This window comes from Oncorhynchus nerka, linkage group LG3, assembly GCF_034236695.1.
Source record: "Oncorhynchus nerka isolate Pitt River linkage group LG3, Oner_Uvic_2.0, whole genome shotgun sequence".
NCBI lineage: Eukaryota > Metazoa > Chordata > Actinopteri > Salmoniformes > Salmonidae > Oncorhynchus > Oncorhynchus nerka.
This window is the reverse complement of record NC_088398.1, coordinates 30681236-30705020: the sequence shown is the minus strand read 5'-3', so window position 1 is coordinate 30705020 and position 23785 is coordinate 30681236. Positions and strand designations below refer to the sequence as shown.

The window sequence follows — 23785 nt, the reverse complement described above, 5'->3', positions numbered from 1 at the left end:
AACCTGGTCGCCCAACTATTCTCTCTCCATCACGGCCACTTCTTGTGTTCTTCAGGCCCAAGTGTTTGGAATTCTGCCTCTGTCTCTGGGGAAATCCCTGTCACCTGTCAGTGAAACCCATTCAGTGTTGCATGTGAACCCGTAACTCAAGACTCCAAGTTGAGGATCCCCATTGCCCCTTGGCCCCCATACCACCACTCTCTCTCTCTCGCTCTCTCTCTCTCTCTGAAATCAAGTCACTCCTGTTGGAGGGGGCACCATCATCTTCTGGCCCTTTTTATATTCCGGCTGGCAGATTCCCAGCATCATCTGCTGCTCGGTGGCGACAGGAATAGAAGCTAGGTGGGGATGCTAGAGTGGACATTGGTTAGCAATAGCCCTACAGTGTCATTTAGAAAATTGCTAGTGGCAGGTGAGCTGACACGGAATGAAAGCGATAGTCAAAGCTGAGGCTCATGGCCATTTTACCTGAGGTTTCAAGTACTCTACCATGGTGCTACTTCAAAGACACACACGGTCAGTGTCTCAAGGGTGCATGGACCATGGTGCCAACAGGGCTTTAGATCGACTGTTTATGTCTCTTTAAAAAGTCAGTCTAACAGTAGCTTGTGCATTGAGTTTAGCCAGGGTTGACCATCTCAAGACAGAGGCACAAAAAGTAAGGCTACCCTGTTAAGCAGGGGATGTGGCACATTTGCATAACACCACAACATTTATTTTGATCAATTATTTTGGGGGAGGGGGGGGGAGAATAAACAAATAACTTCATATTTTCTTCCAGCGTCTGATTTCAAAGCAAGGTGAGAGGAAGGGCCGGGATGTGGCACTTAGAGCCCCTGGGATAGGACATCAGAATTGAATGACGTGGGAACAGAATGTTTTGGGGTGGGGTAGAGGGGAAAGGGGGAGATTAGATCAGGAGTCGGATTTCACATTTCCTCCTGTATCTCTCCCTATTCAGCCAGTCAGATAAACGACAGTGATTCCAATGACTTGGTCGGGGCTTATCTGTTTGAATATAATATAAATTCAATATGATCTCAGACACAACCAAAATATTACAAGGGTCATTCTAATTTGTTGGGGGGTTCAAATGAGTCATTATACAGAACTGTGTGTTGCATCACTTTCTCTCTGAATTTCTCTCTATTTCATGCCCCTCAACATTTTTGCTTCCCAGTCATTCTCCATGACAGGTCCTTCAAAACAAAGAGGGAAGCTCCATTCCAGAGGGCCTCCCCCATCCAAAATCAACCCAGAGAGGAGCCTGTGCCGTGCAAAATGCTGTGGTAATGCTCTCACTTCACCCTTTATTTTCCAAAAATACAGTTGGAAGTTGGCATGAGCGCAAACTGTGACCGCTCACAGCTCAGAAAACAATGCTTCCCACTTTTCCTGTGTAATAGAAACCTTTCTGAAGTCAGAGCTACAGAAGCTCTGTGTTATGGTTAAATCATAGGCCCGGGGAGAGCAGGTGCTTCCCCAATACTCTGGGGAGACGTTGCCCCTGAGCGCTGGTCTAGGATCAGCTTTCCCTAGCCCACGTCTGACCTCAACCACTATTAGCTAATGAAGCAAACATTTAGAGGCAAATTCTATACCCCAACTTTTTCCTGCACTGACAGCAGACTTTCATAGAGGGAACAAGAGAAGGGCGGCTACAGTAATATGGCAGGGCCAATGGGGTTGATGAGGTGCAGCTATGGATGCAGTGGTATCTGAGAGAGGATAGAGAGAATGGATATTCATAGCTCTGATAAAAAGGCAAGGAGAGCATAAAGATTATTCCTTCCAAACTCTGCTCTTAAACTTAGATACAACTATCACATCAAAATGGTTGTGTAAACCAAAACTTCTCCATAAAAGTAGACTTTTCCCAGTTGACCTTTGTGCTGGCATGTATGCTTCTGATTTTCTCGTTAAGGGAGAGAATGGAGAATACATCCATCCACATCAAAGTGAACCCTGAAAATAAAATCACATCGCCAAAAAATTCCTTGGCCTCCCGTGCACATTCCTGAAAACCCAATACCTCTGCACCGCTGTAGGTAGGAGGAATTATGGATTGGGTACATAATGACAATACATTTACAGATATTAAAGCGAAACCGTCAACAGCTGACTTGGCTGGTTCCAAATTAACATGGGCAGAGGCAGTGGCATTGTTTCTCCGTTAGTTTGCTTGTTAGGAGCCCATTGTGTTTACTTAGGTTTTTTTCTCCGTAAAAATTTATGGTCGGCCATACTTTTATGTTGGCTGAGTTATGTGGCGCTCTCTGGCAGGGCTGCAGCAGGGACCTTTGAAGTGAGGCCATAAAACGCGGTGAGAGAGCAGCCAAGGCAGCACACTGTATTGTGGGTTGAGGCAGGACACGCAGGTCAGTAGAGTCAGCAGCAACGGCACTATACAGGGTGTGAGGACAGGTCCTGATCATACAGAGACCTGGAGCCTCTGCCAAGAGGACACTAACACCTGTAGTGCATCCACGTCACAGATCACATAGTAGGCATAAATAAATTGTTACTGCACACAGTTCAGAAGCCTTGGCAGTACTACAGTAATAAAGCACTGATATCTAGATGACACAAGGCCATACTGTAGATATGTATATTCCCAGAGCTGGGAGTCCAATGATGTCATTCCTATCATGTGTGAGTCAAAGTGGACTGAAGTATGATTCATATGTGACTGCTGTGTTGAGTCCATGTTGAGTCCCTTTGAGTTATGAGTGTACTATGTAAGATCAAACCAATACCCTTTAGCCTGCCTAACTGGAAAGGGGAGAACAAGTTTCCATTGCTGGCATTTTTCCTTTTGCTAACTAAGTTCCTCTATAAATAAAAACCCTATCATGGACCTGAATCACAGAAAGACCTCTGAGTAGGGAGAGTGATGAGTTGTTTAACTCATCGCTCCCCTCAATCTGAGTGTGGTGATTATTTTATCAGCACTGATCGATGTGAAGAAGCTACCTTTCCACGGCAGCCCCCAACGGGCTCACCAGTGAGCTCACATTTAGAGAGAAAAAAGTGAAAAATGAAAGGCAAAAGAAAAACAACAGGGTGAAAAATTGCTGCGATCAAAGTGCTAACTCCCCAGTCAAACTTTCCAATATGATAAAACCAGAAGCAGGAATTAACAGAAGCAAGGATTGTCCTCTACGGCTTAACGTCTCCCATTTTTATTTCACTTTGAAAAATATATATATATAGTTAGGAGAGGACAGCATCTGGTGTAAAGCTCTGGGGGATTTGGGTCCCTTAAATGAAGACAGATCAGCTATTTCTTTCCCTGAGAAACGTGTGTGTGTGTGTGTGTGTGGCATGTTTAGTTCTGACTCAGTCTATAACAGCACTACTGAAAAAAATCACAGTTTGATTTACGTCTTCCACAGCTACTGTCGGTGGGCCACCAGAGCCTCTACTGTTTACTGTTTATAACAACCAACCTCTGAAAGCCTGAGAGAGCGCCAAACCCACTGCAATGCTTTACTTACAAACTGACCCCACTCTAAATCTTTATTTTCCTCTCTCTCTCTCTCTCTCACTCACTCACTCACTCTCACACTCTCACACTGTCACACACACACTGAAAGTTTTAACAGATTGTTCAATCTCTTTTGGACTTGTATGTGCTATTGCTATTAGTTATTACTATGAGCCACATGACTTAGCCACTTATAGGGTGCATGGGTTAACCGGAGTTAGAATTTGAATGAGCGAGTGCTTGTTTGTGAGGGGCAGGGGTATGAGTGCTAAAGTTATCTTTAGAACATATTTTTTCACTGTCTGGTTTAAACCTGCAAATACATTTGTTATGACACTGCTGCAACGGGTATCTCACGGAAGCAAGGTAGCACACTTTAACACCAACACATGCACACCCAGATGCTATCATAGGCAATAACAAGCAGGTGAGGATAGAGCTGGGCAAGGTAGGCACAGGGACATGAGTACAACACTGATGATAAAGTGTGAGGTGAGATACTTGTCACTTATCAGTCAGCATCACCTATCAGTCAGCATGATACTTATCAGTCAGCAGCATGAATCACTCAGAGGGAATTCATTCCAGCGTGCCATCCAAAACATGAGCCACCCATAACAAGGCCACACAATGGGCTTCAATTAAACGTAAAATACATTTTGTTCTTTTGAACAACTCACACAAAACCCACATTAGATGTATTGAATATTTATTTCACCTCTGTCTATGTAGTGAAGCTACTTATACCAAGAAATAATCATGAAAACAATTAAAGCACAAATTTGTGGTGCTCACTGATTTAAAAAAATATATATATATTTTTAAGTTTGTTAATGATTGAGTTAATGTGTCATGTTTCACACCATATTCCACATCAACCTCCAAAGACACCCGTGCATTCCTTTGTCATACAACCATTGTGCAATGTCAAATAAGGAATAAAAGGACAACAACGTTACATGGCACAGACACCATGACCCAGACATGTAGGCCTAATATCAAGTTTCACATCAACAAGCCTGTTCTAAAGAGGGGAGCTTCCCATGTAAAACATGTTAGTGAAAGGTTCATGAAATATTTATAGTCTGTTCTATTACACAAAATGGAGGTAATGACCCGAGTGGGTTTATAGTTTTGGTATTTGGCACAGCAAGATAGCCACTCACTTTCAAGCTGATCCCTCTCTGCAACATTATTGAGGGTCAGGGTTGGGATACAGTTTGTGTGGTCCAAGGCAAGTGAAAATGACCCGAATCTGAGTAAAACAGGCCTATGTTTATAAAAGATAAGACCTTAGAATGTGTTTAAAAGTATTTGTAGATCCAGACATTCCATTAAATCACTGCACACATGATAGAGCACACTGACATCAGTTTTTGTGGGGCTACTAAAACTCATACTTTAGTGGCTCTAAATAGCATCAGGGGGAAATTGGTCCTTGCCCATGAATTCTGACATGCTCATCCTACAAAGGGGAAGTGAAAATGTATTGTAATAATTTACCAAACGTAGCCTTCATAGCAGCCTTGGAGCATGCATCGTAAATTCCCTAATCTTTGAGTCTTCCGGATTGAGAAAAATGTGCATTCAGAAACAACCTATCGGGAGTTTAGGTTTTGGTCATCTGTAAACTGCATCTATCCAATCACAGAGGCCTGTCCGTCTGCTCTGTAGTCTCGCAAGACACAGAGAAATGATGGCTGCCGTACCGAGCAGCAAACTTCTAGGCAAGTGTGTTGCATCTCCAACCGGGAGACACTCCGCGTCGGTCATCTTCTTACACGGCTCAGGTGGTTACGTTTTTACACTGCTCCCGATGTTTTAGTGACATTTCTTCAACGGTAACTACGCTGAACTAGCCTCATAATAACTAGGAGTTTTGGTAGGTTAGCGACCTGTAGCCTAGCCTGTAGCATTGCCAGAGTACCTTCGATTTGGATACTGAAAGCTTGTGTACAGTGATGGACAGACAGGACTGACTGTCTTTTGAAATGTATAACTATACAATGTGGCTTCCACGCAACTGTAACTGCGTTATGATATGGCCTACTGTGGCAAATGAATAATGTAGCTAAACAGAAGCTACGTAGATCGATACATTCAATTGAGTGGTCAGCATTGGGAAATGTTAGTCTAAGGATACTTAATATTTGGGCTTGATCACAAGAGAAAAAACAGAATGCTATATGTATTTATCTGATATCTCCCAGATAAAATAAATGTTAAATAAAATAAAAATGTATCAAATATTCACCAGTCAGTAGCATGTGAACGGGATGTTGGTGAAACCAAGGTTCTGCTCTGTAAGCCTCGTGACTGGTGAGTCAGTTATATTGGCTAACTGTTCACTTCTGCCATGCAGGAGACACTGGACGGGGAGTGCGAGCATGGGTCAAAGAGGTTTCGGTACCAGACCTGGCTTTCCCCCACATCAGAGTGGTATATCCCACAGCTCCAGCCAGGTATTTTTATTTGTTTTATTTTACCTTTATTTAAATAGGCAAGTCAGTTAAGAACAAATTCTTATTTTCAATGACGGCCTAGGAACAGTGGGTCAGCTGCCTCGTTCAGGGGCAGAACGTCAGATTTTTAACTTGTCAGCTTGGGGATTCGATCTGGCAACCTTTCGGATACTATTCCAACGCTCTAACCACTAGGCTACCTGCCGCTAAATGCAGTACTGCAGTCAAGCTGCTGAAACCCCTCAACACACAGACGAAGCCCTTCAACTGTTGTCTTTGAAATAACTGAACTAACCCAGACAGGTGGAACCTCTGGGCATCTATTCATAAAGCATCTCAGAGTTGGAGTTTTGATCTAGGATCAGTTTTGCCTTTAAGATAATAATGATTATGATTATACACTGCTCAAAAAAATAAAGGGAACACTAAAATAACACATCCTAGATCTGAATGAATGAAATATTCTTATTAAACCATTTTTTCTTTACATCAAAATCACACAAAAATGATCAATGGAAATCAAATTTATCAACCCATGGAGGTCTGGATTTGGGGTCACACTCAAAATTAAAGTGGAAAACTACACTACAGGCTGATCCAACTTTGATGTAATGTCCGTAAAACAAGTCAAAATGAAGCTCAGTAGTGTGTGTGTGGCCTCCACGTGCCTGTATGACCTCCCTACAACGCCTGGGCATGCTCCTGATGAGGTGGCGGATGGTCTCCTGAGGGATCTCCTCCCAGATCTGGACTAAAGCATCCGCCAACTCCTGGACAGTCTGTGGTGCAACGTGGCGTTGGTGGATGGAGCGAGACATGATGTCCCAGATGTGCTCAATTGGATTTAGGTCTGGGGAACGGGTGGGCCAGTCCATAGCATCAATGCCTTCCTCTTGCAGGAACTGCTGACACACTCCAGCCACATGAGGTCTAGCATTGTGTTGCATTAGGAGGAACCCAGGGCCAACCACACCAGCATATGGTCTCACAAGGGGTCTGAGGATCTCATTTCGGTACCTAATGGCAGTCAGGCTACCTCTGGCGAGCACATGGAGGGCTGTGCGGCCCCCCCAAAAACTGACTGACCCACCATCAAACCGGTCATGCTGGAGGATGTTGCAGGCAGCAGAACGTTCTCCACGGCGTCTCCAGACTGTCACGTCTGTCACATGTGCTCAGTGTGAACCTGCTTTCATCTGTGAAGAGCACAGGGTGCCAGTGGCAAATTTGCCAATCTTGGTGTTCTCTGGGAAATGCCAAACGTCCTGCACGGTGTTGGGCTTGTAAGCACAACCCCCACCTGTGGACGCCAGGCCCTCATACCACCCTCATGGAGTCTGTTTCTGACCGTTTGAGCAGACACATGCACATTTGTGGCCTGCTGGAGGTCATTTTGCAGGGCTCTGGCAGTGCTCCTCCTTGCACAAAGGCGGAGGTAGCGGTCCTGCTGCTGGGTTGTTTCCCTCCTACGGCCTCCACCACGTCTCCTGCTGTACTGGCCTGTCTCCTGGTAGCGCCTCCATGCTCTGGACACTACGCTGACAGACACAGCAAACCTTCTTGCCACATCTCGCATTGATGTGCCATCCTGGATGAGCTGCACTACCTGAGCCACTTGTGTGGATTGTAGACTCCGTCTCATGCTACCACTAGAGTGAAAGCACCGCCAGCATTCAAAAGTGACCAAAACATCAGCCAGGAAGCATAGGAACTGAGAAGTGGTCTGTGCTCCCCACCTGCAGAACCACTCCTTTATTGGGGGTGTCTTGCTAAATGCCTATAATTTCCACCTGTTGTCTATTCCATTTGCACAACAGCATGTGAAATTTATTGTCAATCAGTGTTGCTTCCTAAGTGGACAGTTTGATTTCACAGAAGTGTGATTGACTTGGAGTTACATTGTGTTGTTTAAGCAGTGTATATCCTAGGTGAGCATTCCTACTCCAATGCTTTATGAATATGGACCCTGAATAGCATTTTAAATAGGCTAAATAGCCTAATACCCTTTTCATACTACCGCACCGAGATGAATGGACCATGTGAACAGATCATTTCCAAACCAGTGCGGTTCGGGTCAGCACGATATTGTGGAAAGGGGTAAATCTTCTTCTTCTCCTCCCATGTGACCCTCACTACCCAAACCTTTCCTCATTTCATAGCTAAACTTTGAATCTTGTTCCGTCTTCTGTTGACCCCTCAGGCCGTACACACCCATGCGGGGGGCTCTGTCCAATGTGTGGTTTGACCGCTACAAGATCTCACACGACTGCCTGGAGCACTTGGAGTCTATAGACGCCATGGCCAACTCCTTGGGAGCGGTTATACAGGAGGAGATCAGGGCAGGAGTACCAAAACACAGGATGATCATAGGTACTGTCTCACACACATACACGCTAATTCTGCTGCTACTAGAGCTGTTTGTTTTATTTCCCTGTCTCTTTCTGACCATATGTCAGATTTGGCTGTATGGTCTCTCCTTCACTCGTTACCTTCCTCATGACTTCCTAACTCCATGACCCCCTCCTGAATGTGTATTATGCACCCATCCACTTGCCCATTTGCTTGATCTTGCTCTTTCTCTCTCTACACACATCACTCTCTCTCTCTCTCTCTTGGCCTTGGTGTTCTCAACTCCCTCTGTCATGATATAAAATGAAGAATGCAAGTTATCAGGTTTCTTTACCCTTTTATACGCTGCCAATTATGAACCGTAAAGTATTTCTGGAGGGATTCTCGGGTTCAGCAAATCCTTTTCCCCAAATAGTTTGGTTATCAGGTTCGCGTGTAAATGACAATGACATAAAACTGCTCGGATCAAGCGCCATAAACACTATTTTAGAACCTAGGTAAGAGTTCCCACAGGAAATATGTGGGGGTGGCCATCGCAAGTTTTATGTCTCTGTAAGAGAACAAATGATAGCATCCATGAAAGGGGAAACCGATGTGAACATTGGGAAAAGGGTTAACCTACCAGCCCTGAAATATATAAATATACGGAAATAGTTGTGAGTAGAAGAGAGAGAAAAAGAGCCAAGCGTTTGTGTGAAAGGCCCAGTGTGGAACGCCAGAAAAGCCCCTGAACTCCACTCGAGAAAGTGATTCAAAAAACACATGTTCCTGGGAGAAATATTATCTTCCTAAATCATAACATTTTGTCATTAACTATAAATACTCATTGGAATCAGTCGGCATACTGGAGAAACGGGAGTGGTCTGTACCCGGAGTCCACTTGCAGGGCTGACGGACTGACAAGCGGCAGAACTTTCCATGGAAAAAACTTTTTCAAGTACAAGCCGCCACCGCAGGCTTGTGTGTTCATGTTTTTCACTCTTTAAAAAAGCATGGATCCGTTGGGAAATCTCAGAAAAGAGAAGCTATCGCCACAGTCATGATTTCACACATATAGGCTCACACACACACACACTGAAAACACACAGCAGCACTGTACCAAACAGCACAGCGGAGGGGTATACGAAAGAAGGAGACATTAGAATGTGAATGTATGATTGAGGTTTGTTATCGTGGATTGGAATGAGAGACTGAGAGTATACCAGAAAGACAGTCTCAAAGTATGTACTCTTAGAAAAAAGGGTTCTTCAGCTGTCCGCATAGGAGAACCCTTTTTGGTTCCAGGTAGAACCCAAAAGGGCTCTACATAGTACCAAAAAGGCTTCTACAAAGGGTTATCCTATGGGGACAGCCAAAGAACCCTTTTAGGTTCTAGATAACACCTTTTTTTGGTTCAAGGAGTATAGCCGGTGAAGTAAAGAAAGAAACAGAATCTCATGGACAAATGTTTTATTCGTTGGGCAAAGCGTGTGAACTCCCCCCATATCTCCATTCTTCCCTTCCCCCTCTGACAGGATGATGGGTACTTTCACACTTTCCCAGATGTACACCGTGTGCCCAGATGTACCCAGATGTGTGAGATTAAGGACGGGCTCGTGAACGGATGCCGACTCCTGAGGAGCGAAAAAGCTGATGATGTGGAACTATGGAGCCTGTTTCATTTTTAATGTTTTTTTATTTTCTTTCTCAGTCAAAGGCAGAGTATTTTCCACTTCGGACCGCTTAAACTGCCAGGATGGCTTAAACTACTGTTACTCATACATAATAATAAATGAATATATTTATTATTATGTTCCTATCTTATATTATTGCCAGTATGCACAGTTGGAAAAAATGTTGTTGTTTTTTTCCCCTGGGAAAAGCACTTTGGATACAATATTCAATACACATTTTCAGTGAATACCTATACAAAGACACCTAATGGAACCCAGTGCAATGACATGTTCTGTTTTGTCTTGTTCCTCGTCCAAAGGGGGTTTCTCTATGGGCGGAGCTATGGCCCTCCACCTGGCGTGCCGTTATCACCCTGACGTAGCAGGAGTCTTTGCTCTGTCCAGCTTTCTCAACAAAGACTCTGTAGTATATCAGGTAAGGCAGGTTGTCACTGGTATGTCTACTAAACTAAACAGACAATATTCTAAATCTTGATTAGAGCGCCAGAAAAACTACAACTACCTACTCATCTGTCCTTTGAATGACAGATAGTGGTAGAGACATATTGGTGTATTGATATACAGTTTCCCAATTCAAAGATGCTCCATGTCAGTCCCAAGATCTTGCATTTATCAGGAGTTGGCTGCACTTGGTTCTGACAGAGATATTGGGCCTATAGAGTGTGCTAGTAAGCTGTCTAGAAGTGTCTGACTGACTATTCTCCCCCTGCTAGGCTGTGGAGGAGCGGGCAAGGGCGGGGAGCCCCCTCCCAGAGCTATTCCAGGGCCATGGGACAGGAGACGAGTTGGTGTTCCATAAGTGGGGAGAAGAAACTACGGCCCTGCTGAAGAAGGCTGGGATGACAACCACCTTCCACTCGTTCCCAGGCCTCCAGCACCAGCTCTCCCGGCCAGAGATTGAGCTACTGCGCTCCTGGATCCTCACCAAGCTGCGCCCGGACAGTCTAGACGCCAGTGGGCAGTGACCAGTCAGCCCCACACCACTAAACAGACACATTAACAACACGCTATTAGCATGTTAATAACACGTTCACACTATTGAGCTGCTTTAAAATGAGCCAAACCAAACGGTACTGCGCTGGCCTGGTAAAGCACTGCCCATAGTTTCTGGAACAAAGCTGGAAAAGCGCGCCAGCACGGTCAGGTCGCTACTATAGTGTGAAAAGGATATTAACATGCTGAGTGGGCTGTGGACCACCTCCTCACAACCTCTGTTGGACACAATACCGCTTTTTAAAAAATGTGTCAATAAATGTTTGTTTTTTTGCTTGGACACTGTCAGTTGTGCTTGCTTAGTGTCCTCAACAGCTGTGTGGTTCCCTTCAAAAGAGAACATGTGATAGTTGAGTGTGCTTATAACCACTCCCTCTGCACTTGTACAGTCTCCACTCTTCGTCTGTCTAACTCTGATAGGATATGGGAGCATGCTCTGCCTCCACCCCTATCGTTTAACTAACACTAGAGTCAATTTAGTACCGTTGCTGTAGAGAGAACAGGAATTGTTTAGTCAATCTTGCTCGCTCTGTTTTTTTTTATACACCATTATCATTTTGCGCTGGGGAATGTGTTGAACATGTGTGGGGATGGAGGGAGCGGAGGTCTGTTCTGTTTGCTCAGTAGTTCTGCTCCGTAGCACACATCGCCTCATTGATAGTTATTGGGAAGAAGCAGTTAGCTATTCTTCCCTTCTTCCTACCTGCAGCCTCTCTCGGAGTTGTGCTTAAGGTAGTCCGGATGTTGGGCTACCTTCACTAGTGTAGGGCTGCAGGCCAGGGTCAGAACACAGGAAGATCATGAGTGAGCAGTAGTAACACTTAGGTGCCGAACATAATGAGTTATGGAAATGATTCACGTTTCTTGTGTAGTCCTGGCTATAAATTAAACATCTGTCAACATCAGCAGTCACCCTTTGGAAAATACTTTGTTATAAATTATATATTTGTGGTTTACATGATATAGGCTATAACAAATCAGCAACTTAGACATGAATAAGGTGGGGGCCTCCCGGGTGGCGCAGTGATCCAAGGCACTGCATCGCAGAGCTAGCTGTGCCACCAGAGACTCTGGGTTCTGGCCCAGGCTCTGTCGCAGCTGGCCGTGACCGGGAGGTCCATGGGGCGACGCACAATTGGCCCAGTGTCGTCCGGGTTAGGGAGGGCTTGGCCAGAAGGGATATCCTTGTCTCATCGCGCACTAGCGACTCCTGTGGTGGGCCGAAGCAGGTCGCCAAGTGTACTGTGTTTCCTCCGACACATTGGTGCGGCTGGCTTCCGGGTTGGATGTGCGTTGTGTCGAGAAGCAGAGGCTTTCGACCTTCGCCTCTCCCGAGTCCGTACGGGAGTTGCAGCGATGACACAAGACTGCAACTACTATCAAATAAAAGACATGAATAAGGTATGAAAAATGATAGCTGCTCAGAACCAGCTAGAGAATGTAACATGGTCCCCCTACACACAAGAACACCAAACCAAAAATGTATCTCACTGCAAAGGAAAATGCATGTTTATTACGTCACAGCCGTGCATGCTTTCATTCCAACATATAAACTGTATGTCCAAAATGCTTTGGCATCTAGCTGTTTTTACAGTAGCAGTAAGGCTATTCAAATTCAATTAGAAGTTGGCCTCAACACCATCCACCATTTAGGAAGCGTTCACCTCCAGCATCTGTTTCATCAACGTGTGTTGAACTCAACACTGATTAAAGTCTCTGTGCTCCCACTATACTCTCCACTTTCTAATCACCCAACAAATCATGTGCAATGTTTATTTGTTAATCATGCTCTCTCCCCGTTTTCTATCTAGGTTTTTCTTTCTCTGTCTCCTTCAACTGGAGAGGATGGAAACGTGAGTATCAGGTGAACTCGGATTAGGCAACAATGTTGAGATCATTCTTAGTGGTTTGGTGTGGCTGGGATGGGGGGCTGAGAAAGGGAGAAGAGAATGGGGAGGTGGAAGATGGGGGGGCGCTCAGGGCCTCAGCCCATGTCGAGGGGAAGGGAGAGAAAGAAGAGAGGAGGGTGGGAGGTGCGGCCAAAGCAAACAGACTGAGCTCTGAATTTTCTCTGGCCCTGATCGCTGATTACTTCCAGCTATGTGTGAAAGAATGCTACTGTTGAGCGGCCAGCAGTTCTCCTCCCCTACACCGACTGGCACACTCCCCTTCTCTTGTATGCCTCCTTAGCCATCGCTCCTTACTCGCTCCCTCCCTCCATGCCCCCACACGTTCTCTCTTTTTCTACCTCTCTTCCCCTGGCCATTGAGAGGCCTGAGCTGTAGCCTATTGCCATCCATGCGTTTTGTGATTTAGTGGCGGGAATATATGTAGGTAATTGAAGGAGGCCTTCAGCGGTCTACTCCTCTCTAGGTGAAATTTTGGTGAAGAAACAAGTGTTTGTCGACGCCTCTAAAAACGCTGCATTTCGAAACGAGGAGGATACAGCCTTCACCTTGACAACCCTTTTCCACTGTAGACTTTAAGTCCTCTCAACACTCCTTATCCAATACCTTACTTTTCACCACTAATTGGCGTATGATATGCCACTACAACTCCCGTCACTGTTTGTGAGGCTCCTACAATACTAGCGGATCGCAATTACATAGCCACCCTAACTTGTAACTGGCCTCTTAACCCTTAGCCTACCTCACTCCTCTCTCACTGGCATTTCTAACTTCACCCTTCTGTTCTCCACCTTCCCTTCTCTTTGCTTTCTTGTTCTCTCTTTTCCTGAGGTATTCCCCCTTCCTCTCCTCCCCTCCCTCCTCCTCTAAAGTGCGTCCCCTGTCGGCTCAGATGATAATCTGCTTCACGGTGCATGTGTCAGGGGGAAGGAATGCTAATCTGGAAGAGTTGCGGACTGCGAAGTCGGGGCTTTTTTGGCTGCCAGTTTCCACTGTGCACTACTTTCCATGTGGACCTGCTCCAGAGTGGCCAGGCTACAGCAGAAGGAATTCCCGGCTGAGGGAGCCGAGATGTTGAAAGATTCCAGATCACTCATCTGGTCACCCCCCCACCCAATTAGAGGTCACCACTCAATTGGTCTATCGCAACGCTTGACCATCCGTCGATGATTTGTAATTAGATACTATGGATTCCAATCCAGTATTAAATGATTTGTGGTCTAGGGATTAGATTATTGTTGTAGTGTCTAATATATTCTTCTAACATTTGTTTTGTACAGTGTGCCAGCCAAATTAATTAGGAAATGTGTGAGCAAGAGTGCCAAAATCTGATTGTATTCTCATTTTATTTCAATAGCCCATTTATTGTAGATTAGGATTTATAAATAGTCTGAATTGAAGAATAGGGTCTAACTTGAGTTAATGTTACTTTATAGAAAAACTGTTCCGACCAGCAAAAATAAGTTCTGAACCGGTTTGACCCCCAGAAAAATGCTGGTTCCTTTCTGTTCCTTTTTTTAACCTGTGAAATAAACCGTTTTTTAAAAACATTTAGCTCATTCAATTACTTAACCAATCAGTGTGGGTAGAGCAGGCAAGCTAGTTGTTTACATACATGATGGACTGACATGTGTAGCCTATGGCGCAAGATGTGACTGACATTTTGCAGAGGGTTGAGGAGGCTTGAAGCGCTGGACTGACATGCACTATCTGAATTAGTCCCCCCAGAAGAACTGTACCTGGCTTTTAAAAGAGGCTGGAGCTGGGCTCTGGACAGAGATGTCACGGGCTGTAGCCAGGGCCAATTTGTGATGGTGATCTCCCCACTCTGAAGAAAGTTAGAGGTAAGTGCAGGTGATTTACACTGAGTATACCAATTAGGAACACCTTTCTAATATTCAGTTGGGGTCATGGACTCTACAAGGTGTCAAAAACGTACCCCAGGGATGCTGGCCCATATTGACACCAGCTCTCCTTTGGGTGGTGGAACATTCTTGATAAACAGGGGAAACTATTGAGTGTGAAAAGCTCTAGCTTTGCAGTTCTTTAAAAAAATATATAATATGTTTATTTTCCAAAAAGAGAACGAGATACAAACATTGACTTTCACTGTAGTGTTGAATGGAATGGCAAATTTAGAGGACAAAACAAAACTTAACTCGCATATGCAAAATAAAAATCCTATTAGGTGGTACATATGATAAGAAGACAGCGTATAGTCATTCCAAGCAGTGTAGTTAAACCAGAAGTAAATATTGAGTGGAGTACAGCACAGAGTAGCTGCAGGTCATTAACCCAGTTATGAAGGGGGAATAGACCATTTATCCCGTATCGGCTGCCATATTTTGTAAAACATTGGACTTCTATTGGAGGTATTGTATCAAATCTTTTTCCAATAGCATTACATATCCTAAATCCGATCATCCTATTTTTTCAACTTAATTGAGGAAAATAAGAACAATCCAAAATGTTTTTTTGATACTGATGCAAAGCTAACCAAAAAGCAGCATTCCCCAGGAGAGGATAGCTTTCACTTAAGCAGTGAAAAATTCATGAACTTCTTTGACGAAAAGATCATGATCATTAGAAAGCAAATTACGGACTCCTCTTTAAATCTGCGTATTCCTCCAAAGCTCAGTTGTCCTGAGTCTGCACAACTCTGCCAGGACCTAGGATCAAGGGAGACACTGAAGTCTTTTAATAATATATGTTGTCACACATTGATGAAAATAATCATGGCCTCTAAACCTTGCATACTGGATCGTATTCTAACTAAACTACTGAAAGAGCTGCTTCCTGTGCTTGGCCCTCCTATGATGAACATAATATATGGTTCTCTGGTACACATCCGGTGGATAAACTCACTAAAAGTGGCAGTAATAAAGCCTCTCTTGAAAAAGCCAAACCTTGACTCAGAAATTATAAAAAACTATCGGCCTAGATCGAATCTCCCATTCCTCTCAAAAATGTTAGAAAAAGCTGTTGTGCAGCAACTCGCTGCCTTCCTGAAGACAAACAATGTATACGATACGCTTCAGTATGATTTTAGACCCCATCATAGCACTGAGACTGCACTTGTGAAGGTGCTAAATTACCTTTTAATGGTGTCAGACCGAGGCTCTGCATCGGTCCTCGTGCTCCTAGACCTTAGTGCTGCTTTTGATACCATCAATAACCACATTCTTTTGGAAACCCAAATTTATCTACACGGACAAGTTCTGGCCTGGTTTAGATATTATCTGTTGGAAAGATATCAGTTTGTCTCTGTGGATGGTTTGTCTTCTGACAAATCAACTGTAAATTTCGGTGTTCCTCAGGGCTCCGTTTTAAGACCACTATTGTTTTCACTATATATTTTACTTCTTGGGGGATGTCATTTGGAAACATAATGTTAACTTTCACTGCTATGCGGATGACACACAGCTGTACATTTCAATGAAACATGGTGAAGCCCCAAAATTGCCCTCCCTGGAAGCCTGTGTTTCAGACATATGGAAGTGGATGGCGGCAAATGTTCTACTTTTAAACTCGGACAAAACAGAGATGCTAGTTCTAGGTCCCAAGAAACAGAGGTCTTCTGTTGAATCTGACAATTAATCTTGATGGTTGTACAGTCGTCTCAAATTAAACTGTGAAGGACCTCTGCGTTACTCTGGACACTGATCTCTCTTTTGACATATCAAAACTGTTTCAAGGGACAGCTTTCTTCCATCTACGTAACATTGCAAAAATATGAAACTTTCTGTCCAAAAATGATGCAGAAAAATTCATCCATGCTTTTGTCACTTCTAGGTTAGACTACAGCAATGCTCTACTTTTCAGCTACCCGGATAAAGCACTAAATAAACTTCAGTTAGTGCTGAATACGGTTGCTAGAATCTTGAGTAGAAACAAAAAATATGATCATATTACTCCAGTGCTAGCCTCTCTACACTAGCTTCCTGTTAAGGCAAGGGCTGATTTCAAGGTTTTACTGCTAACCTACAAAGCATTACATGGGCTTGCTCCTACCTATCTTTCTGATTTGGTCCTGCCGTACATACCTACACGTACGCTACGGTCACAAGACGCAGGCCTCCTTACTGTCCCTAGAATTTCTAACAGCTGGAGTCAGGGCTTTCTCCTATAGACCTCCATTTTTATGGAATGGTCTGCCTATCCATGTGAGAGAAGCAGACTCTGTCTCGACCTTTAAATCTTTATTGAAGACTCATCTCTTCAGTAGGTCCTATGATTGAGTCTGACCCAGGAGTGTGAAGGTGAACGGAAAGGCACTGGAGCAACGAACCTTACTTGCTGTCTCTGCCTGGCTGGTTCCCCTCTCTCCACTGGGATTCTCTGCCTCAAATCCTATTACAGGGGGTTAGTCACTGACTTACTGGTGCTCTTCCATGACGTCCCTAGGAGGGGTGAGTCACTTCAGTGGGTTTAGTCACTGACATTGATCTTCCTGTTCGGGTTGGCTCCCCCCCTTGGGTTGTGCCGTGGGGGAGATCTTTGTGGGCCATACTCTGCCTTGTCTCAGGATGGTAAGTTGGTTGTTGAAGACATCCCTCTTGTGGTGTGGGGGCTGTGCTTTGGCAAAGTGGGTGGGGTTATATCCTGCCTGTTTGGCCCTGTCCGGGGGTATCGTCAGATGGGGCCACAGTGTCTCCCGACCCCTCCTGTCTCAGTCTTCAGTATTTATGCTACAATAGTTTGTGTCAGGGCTAGGGTCAGTCTGTTATATCTGGAGTATTTATCCTGTCTTATCCGGTGTCCTGTGTGAATTTAAGCATGCTCTCTCTAATTCTCTCTCTTTATTTATTTATTTCTCTCTCAGAGGACCTGAGCCCAAGGACCATGCCTCAGGACTACCTGGCCTGATGACTCCTTTGCTGTCCCCAGTCCACCTGGTCGTGCTGCTGCTCCAGTTTCAACTGTTCTGCCCATGGCTATGGAACCTGACCTGTTCACCGGACGTGCTACCTGTCCCAGACCTGCTGTTTCAACTCTCTAGAGGCAGCAGAAGGGGTAGAAATACTCTGAATGATTGGCTATGAAAAGCCAACTGACATTTACCCCTGAGGTGCTGACCTGTTGCACCCTCTACAGCCACTGTGATTATTATTATTTGATCCTGATGGTCATCTATGAACATTTGAACATCTTGGCCATGTTCTGGTATAATCTCCACCCGACACAGCCAGAAGAGGACTGGCCACCCCTCGTAGCCTGGTTCCTCTCTAGGTTTCTTCCTAGGTTCTGGCCTTTCTAGGTAGTTTTTCCTAGCCACTGTGCTTCTACACCTGCGTTGCTTGCTGTTTGGGGTTTTAAACTGGGTTTCTGTACAGCACTTTGACATCAGCTGATGTAAGAAGGGCTTTATAAATACATTTGATTGATTGATTTCAAATGTAGGTACAGTCTACAATTTCCAAAATTTCAATATGAGCCTTTTAGCTAATAGAGTACAAAGATAAACAGCCTTCCCTTCCTGGTTATTCCCATCAACTGTACCAAACAACGATCAATTGGTCTGGGGCAATAACTCTAAGGCTTTAGATATGTTATCAAAAATGAGAGCCCAGTAATTATGTAACTTAAGACATGTCCAAAATAAGTGTGTCAAAGTCTCCTCATCCTGCTTGCACCTCTCACACAGTAGTGAGGTGTCTGGGAATATTTTATGCAGTTTAACCTTTGAGTAATGTAACGTGTGTATCACCTTAAACTGAACAAGGTTGTGTCTGGTATTCACTGAACTGTGGTTTATATTCATGAGAGCTTCTTCCCAGTCTTCATCTGAGATTTCTGAACCAAGTTGCTGCTCCCAAGTCCTTTAAATAGTGTCTGTAGATTCCTCTATGTGGGCAGGTAGCACATCATAAAGTCTAGAGACCGACCCTGTTGAATGGGGTTTGACAAGGATAAGGCTATCTAAAAAATGTTTTTAAAAATCCAAGATGGCGTAGCAGTCAGACGACATTGTCCTGTCCCTTGTGTAAATATATTTTTACTTATTTTTCTTTGCATATCTTTTAAAAATATTTTCCTAAGCCTCAACTTCTAAATACTCTCCTGCAACCCGCCTCACCCAATGTGGTGTGGATCTGCTTTTTTCTAAAGTATATCTATTTACTTCGGATCTGGAATCCCTCAACTGAAGCCAGCTAACTACCTACCAGCTATCAGTTAGCAAACCATTGCTAGCGGTCATCAGCTAACCTTTAGCTCGGAAAGCTCTCGCCAGTTAGAACAACGTGACTCAAACAAGAGCATAACGGACCTATTTCTCTCCATATCCCCAGATTCCTACCGCAAACTCTGAATATTTTCATCTGAATCTTCGCAACTAGCTAACCGCAAACCCGGGTGACCACTCCTGGCTAGCATTTCCATCCCGGAGCAAGAACCAATTAGCCTGAAGCAAGCCCGCCCAGGGCTCCGGTGCTACCACCGAAGCCCACTCCTGGGCTACAATATCCGGAACCCTTCTACTGCCGGTACGGGGTACAGAGCCCCGCCGATCCTCTACGACTGGAATACCGACATAATCTGCCCGAGGACTCCAACAGGCCCCTCAGGCGCGACGCCCGCTGAAGGCCCATTCTGCTAACCTGCTGGGTCTGCTAGCTACATAGAGCTACCTGGAACCCTACTAACTCCACGACTGGTCTATCGACGTCACCTCACGAAGAGGCAAAAACAGACTTACCCCCATCGCGACGTCCCCCAAAGGCTAACTTGCTAGCCCCGGTCTGCTAACTGCTAGCTTGCCTGCCCCGGTCTGCTAACTGCTGGCTTGCCTGCCCTGGTCTGCTAACTGCTAGCCCCTGCTAACTGCTTGCTTGCTAACCCGGTCTGCTAACTGCTATATTGCCAGCCCCGCCCTACTAACTGTTAGCTTTTTAGCATCGGCCTGCTAACTGTCTGAATCGCCGTGTCCCGAGTCAGCCCAACCACTCACTGGACCCATATGTTCACTTTGCTACGCATGCCTCTCTCTAATATCAATATGCCTCGTCCATTACTGTCCTGGTTAGTTATTACTGTCTTATTTCACTGTAGAGCCTCCAGGCCTGCTCAATATGCCTTAGCCTACCATGTTGTTCCACCTCCTACATATGCGATGACATCACCTGGTTTAGACGTCTCTAGAGACTATATCTCTCATCATTACTCAATGCCTAGGTTTACCTCCAATGTACTCACATCCTATCTTACCTAATCTATGCTATCGAGTCCAGAAACCTGCTCCTTTTACTCTCTGTTCCGAACATGCTAGACGGCGTATAGCATTTAGCCGTACCCTTATCCTACTTCTCTTCTGTTCTTCTGGTGATGTAGAGGTTAATCCAGGTCCTGCAGTGCCTAGCCCCACTCCCACTCCCCAGGTGCTCTCATTTGTTGACTTCTTTAACGGTAAAAGCATTGATTTCATGCATGTTAACATTAGAAGCCTACTCCCTAAGTTTGTTTTACTCACTGCTTTAGCACACTCTGCCAACCCGGATGTCTTAGTCGTGTCTGAATCCTATCTTAGGAAAACCACCAAAATCCCTGAAATCTCCATCGCTAACTATAACATTTTCCGCCAAGATAGAACTGCCAAAGGGGGCGGTGTTGCAATCTACTGCAAAGATAGCCTGCAGAGTTCTGTAGTACTATCCAAGTCTGTACCCAAACAATTTGAGCTTCTACTTCTAAAAATGTACCTTTCCAGAATCAAGTCTCTCACTGTTGCCGCTTGCAATAGACCTCTCTCTGCCCCCAGCTGTGCCCTCGATACCATATGTGATGTAGATGTCATCCTAACTAACTCGCCCTCCAAATACACCTCTGCTGTTTTCAATCATGATCTCATCGATCACTGCCTCATTGCCTGCATCCGTAAAGGGTCTGCGACCAAACGACCACCCCTCATCACTGTTAAACGCTCCCTAAAACACTTCTGCGAGCAGGCCTTTCTAATCGACCTGACCGGGGTATCCTGGAATGACATTGACCTCATCCCGTCAGTAGATAATGCCTGGTTATTCTTTAAACGTGCCTTCCTCACCATCTTAAATAAGCATGCCCCATTCAAAAAATGTAGAACTAGGAATAGATATAGTCCTTGGGTCACTCCAGACCTGTCTGCCCTTGACCAGCACAAAAACATCCTGTGGCGTTCTGCATTAGCATCAAATAGCCCCCGTGATTTGCACATTTTCAGGGAAGTTAAGGAACAAATATACACAGGCAGAAATATACACGGGCAGTTAGGAAAGCTAAGGCTAGCTTTTTCAAACAGAAATTTGCATCCTGTGGTACTAACTAAAAAAAATTCTGGGACACTGTAAAGTCCATGGAGAATAAGGACACCCCTGTCGACAGCCTTTGAACAGGCGGAATGACTGTGACATCTCCTGATTGGTTACCACGGATGCCACTGGGAGTGCATCCAATAAATAGATTCCTTTACAAACCCGAAATGCTTCAGAACCTACGACATATACTTCCACTCAATCTGCCTTCTCTACATCAAAAGCAAATAGCACTACTTCAACTTCATGATCATGATACTGTGGTATCCCGGGAGGTCTACCCCGAGGGTTGGTGATAGAGGAGAGGTGCGTACCGTATTTGGCCACTTAGCCGGCAGACACAGCAGTTCTGTATCCTCAGCCAGTCCTGATGCCTCGACTGTCACCTTAAATCGAGCTGGGAAAAAGAATCCATATCGGGTGTTGGCCGCCCTGCATTTCTTGTGCAACTCATCATACTCTTTCCGTTGGTTCCTCACCTCCAAAGTAAGATCTGGGTAGAAAGACACCTTGCCTCGTTGTAGTTAAGGGGAACTTTTGACTAGCCAGCTTGAGGATGAGATCCCTGGTCTGGGGATAGTGCAGCCGTGCGATGAATGGCCTTGGTGGCGCCCCTGTGATCTGTGTGCACCATCGATCAGGATGGGCCGTTTTGAAGTGTTCACTCCCCAGAAAGATCGGTATCAGCTCCGATACAGATTCCAGGAGGACACTCTTTCTCAGTGTCCTCTTGGATCCCAAATATTCGGATGTGAATGCGATTAGACCATTTCCAGTCGGGCTTTCAGTGTTTTGTTGTAATTTTTGTCCTGTAGCCTGGCCTCGTGATCGTGTGCTTGACCTCATGCACCCTTGGTTGCCTTCACAGTTTTAGACAAAGACCCAATACTCTTTGAGATATCGGCCAACCTGTGTCCACCTCTTTGCTTAGTGAGTTTATAGCGGCCAGTAGGTCACTTGGAGTAGGTTCTATGGGGAGCAACTCCTCGTGGGTCGATGTTGACATTGGTTTGTTTTCTGTCTCATCCAAATTATCTTATTTAGTGCCCCCTTTTTTGATGCCTTTTCCTTTTGTCACATTGCCAGACAATGTTTGAAGTTATATGTGGTGAGAGATTAAAATAAATATGATTTTGTTTCAAAAGTGAGCAGATCTCTACAAAACACTATTCCATAGCACACTCTCTTAGCGCCCCTCCGAGTTACTGTTCTTGACATAAACCGGTGCGCCTGGCATCTAATACCATACTCCATTCAAAGGCACTTAAATGTTTTGTCTTGCCCATTCACCCTCTGAATGGCACACACACACAATCCATGTCTCAATTGTGTCAAGGCTTAAAAATCATTAATTAACCTGTCTCCTCCCCTTCATCTACACTGATTGAGATGGATTTAACAAGTGATGTCAATAAGGGATCATAGGTTTCACCTGGATTCACCTGGTCAGTCTATGTCAGGGAAGGTGCAGGTGTTCTTAATGTTTTGTACACTCAGTGTATCTTATCACGTGCCTTTGCATATAGAGAAGATGCTTCGTCAGTTTTGTGGACAACACACTAAATTTCACTGTTCTCTCCTCACGCACACACACTCTCTCCCTCTCCTTTAATTTTGCTCCATTCACCCTCTAACTCTTATAACCTGCTGATGAAGTGAAGCAGTAGGATGCCCGAGAAATTGTTCATAATCAGATGGCAACAGAATGCCGTGTAGTCAGTGATGATAATAATAGCTTGTGTGACTGGCAGACCACCCTGAAGTTCAAAGTATCCAGTGTTTACTTATTTCCATTTTGTTCTTTTTTTAATGCCTTCCAAAAGGCATCATTGGCAGAGTTTAGTGAGAGGACATGAAAACATTATACCTCCTTTACCCCAAAGGCAGTACACAACCACTGGCATGGAGCCTCCATCCGGGCACTTCTCCATGGGTACGCACCCCAAACATTACACCCCTATACCCCTGCCCCTCTATCTCCGGGGCACTTTTCCAACAAGAGATCATTAAGAGGCTTGTTTTAAGCTCATCAGAATTGTTTTAATTAAATTTGTCTGTTCATGTTGCTAAAAGAAGGGGGTGTATGACCATTAACACAACATTAACAAGCCCTTAAAAACCAACGCAATACATTATGCATAAAGCTCTAGCCACATAAACAAGCTAACATTACTGTTTGGCAACATTGACATGCAGTTCCAGCAACAGCAAAATAAACCCAAATCGCAGAATGTTTACCATAGGGCCTTGGCGTTTGCACTGTTGCCGTCCATTCATGTATTTTGTACAATAATATTATGTTATATTTGATTGAATAATCGGTTAAATGTTTTTTCTGTATTGGACTACTGAAATATTATGTGATTCCTTTGAATCAGACGTATCTGTATATAAAGAACATGCATAGTTTGTAAAAATGGCACCAATAACAACCGAATAAGTGCGATAATTTTCACTTATCAGCAGACCGTTCCCTTAGTGTTTGACTCCAATTCAAAGCTATGCTTCCCTACTAGACCATTCTTTGAAAGTAGTAATATGTCATGATAGTGGTGTCACCCTTAAATTCCAAATTGGATGCTTTCTAAGAAGGCTTGAATCTTGGTTTGGCGAAGCAGTCTGATGT

The 23785-nt window shown here is 44.6% G+C and overlaps 1 protein-coding gene across 3 annotated transcripts; it reads left to right on the top strand.

The window, feature by feature from the left end:
* Positions 1-1180: 1180 nt before the first annotated feature.
* Positions 1181-11869, top strand: LOC115106680 (lysophospholipase-like protein 1). 3 transcript variants are annotated; one of them, XM_029629656.2, is made up of 5 exons: positions 1181-1289; positions 5850-5949; positions 8150-8319; positions 10271-10386; positions 10685-11869. In XM_029629656.2, exons 1-5 carry the CDS (start codon positions 1190-1192, stop codon positions 10934-10936), a joined length of 738 nt encoding a protein of 245 aa, XP_029485516.1. In that variant the 5' UTR covers positions 1181-1189; the 3' UTR covers positions 10937-11869. The 3 variants fall into 3 exon arrangements, with proteins under 3 accessions (XP_029485516.1, XP_029485533.1, XP_029485525.1); XM_029629673.2 differs by lacking the exon at positions 1181-1289 and adding an exon at positions 5039-5214; XM_029629665.2 differs by lacking the exon at positions 1181-1289 and adding an exon at positions 5041-5277.
* The last annotated feature ends 11916 nt before the right edge of the window (positions 11870-23785 follow it).

Bases quoted from the DNA above. Each gene is read 5' to 3' on its own strand.
- LOC115106680 (XM_029629656.2), top strand. From the start codon at position 1,190: ATGACAGGTCCTTCAAAACAAAGAGGGAAGCTCCATTCCAGAGGGCCT. The intron at 5,950-8,149 runs GTATTTTTATTT...TTGACCCCTCAG, and splicing joins TATCCCACAGCTCCAGCCAG to GCCGTACACACCCATGCGGG. The intron at 8,320-10,270 runs GTACTGTCTCAC...CCTCGTCCAAAG, and splicing joins AAAACACAGGATGATCATAG to GGGGTTTCTCTATGGGCGGA.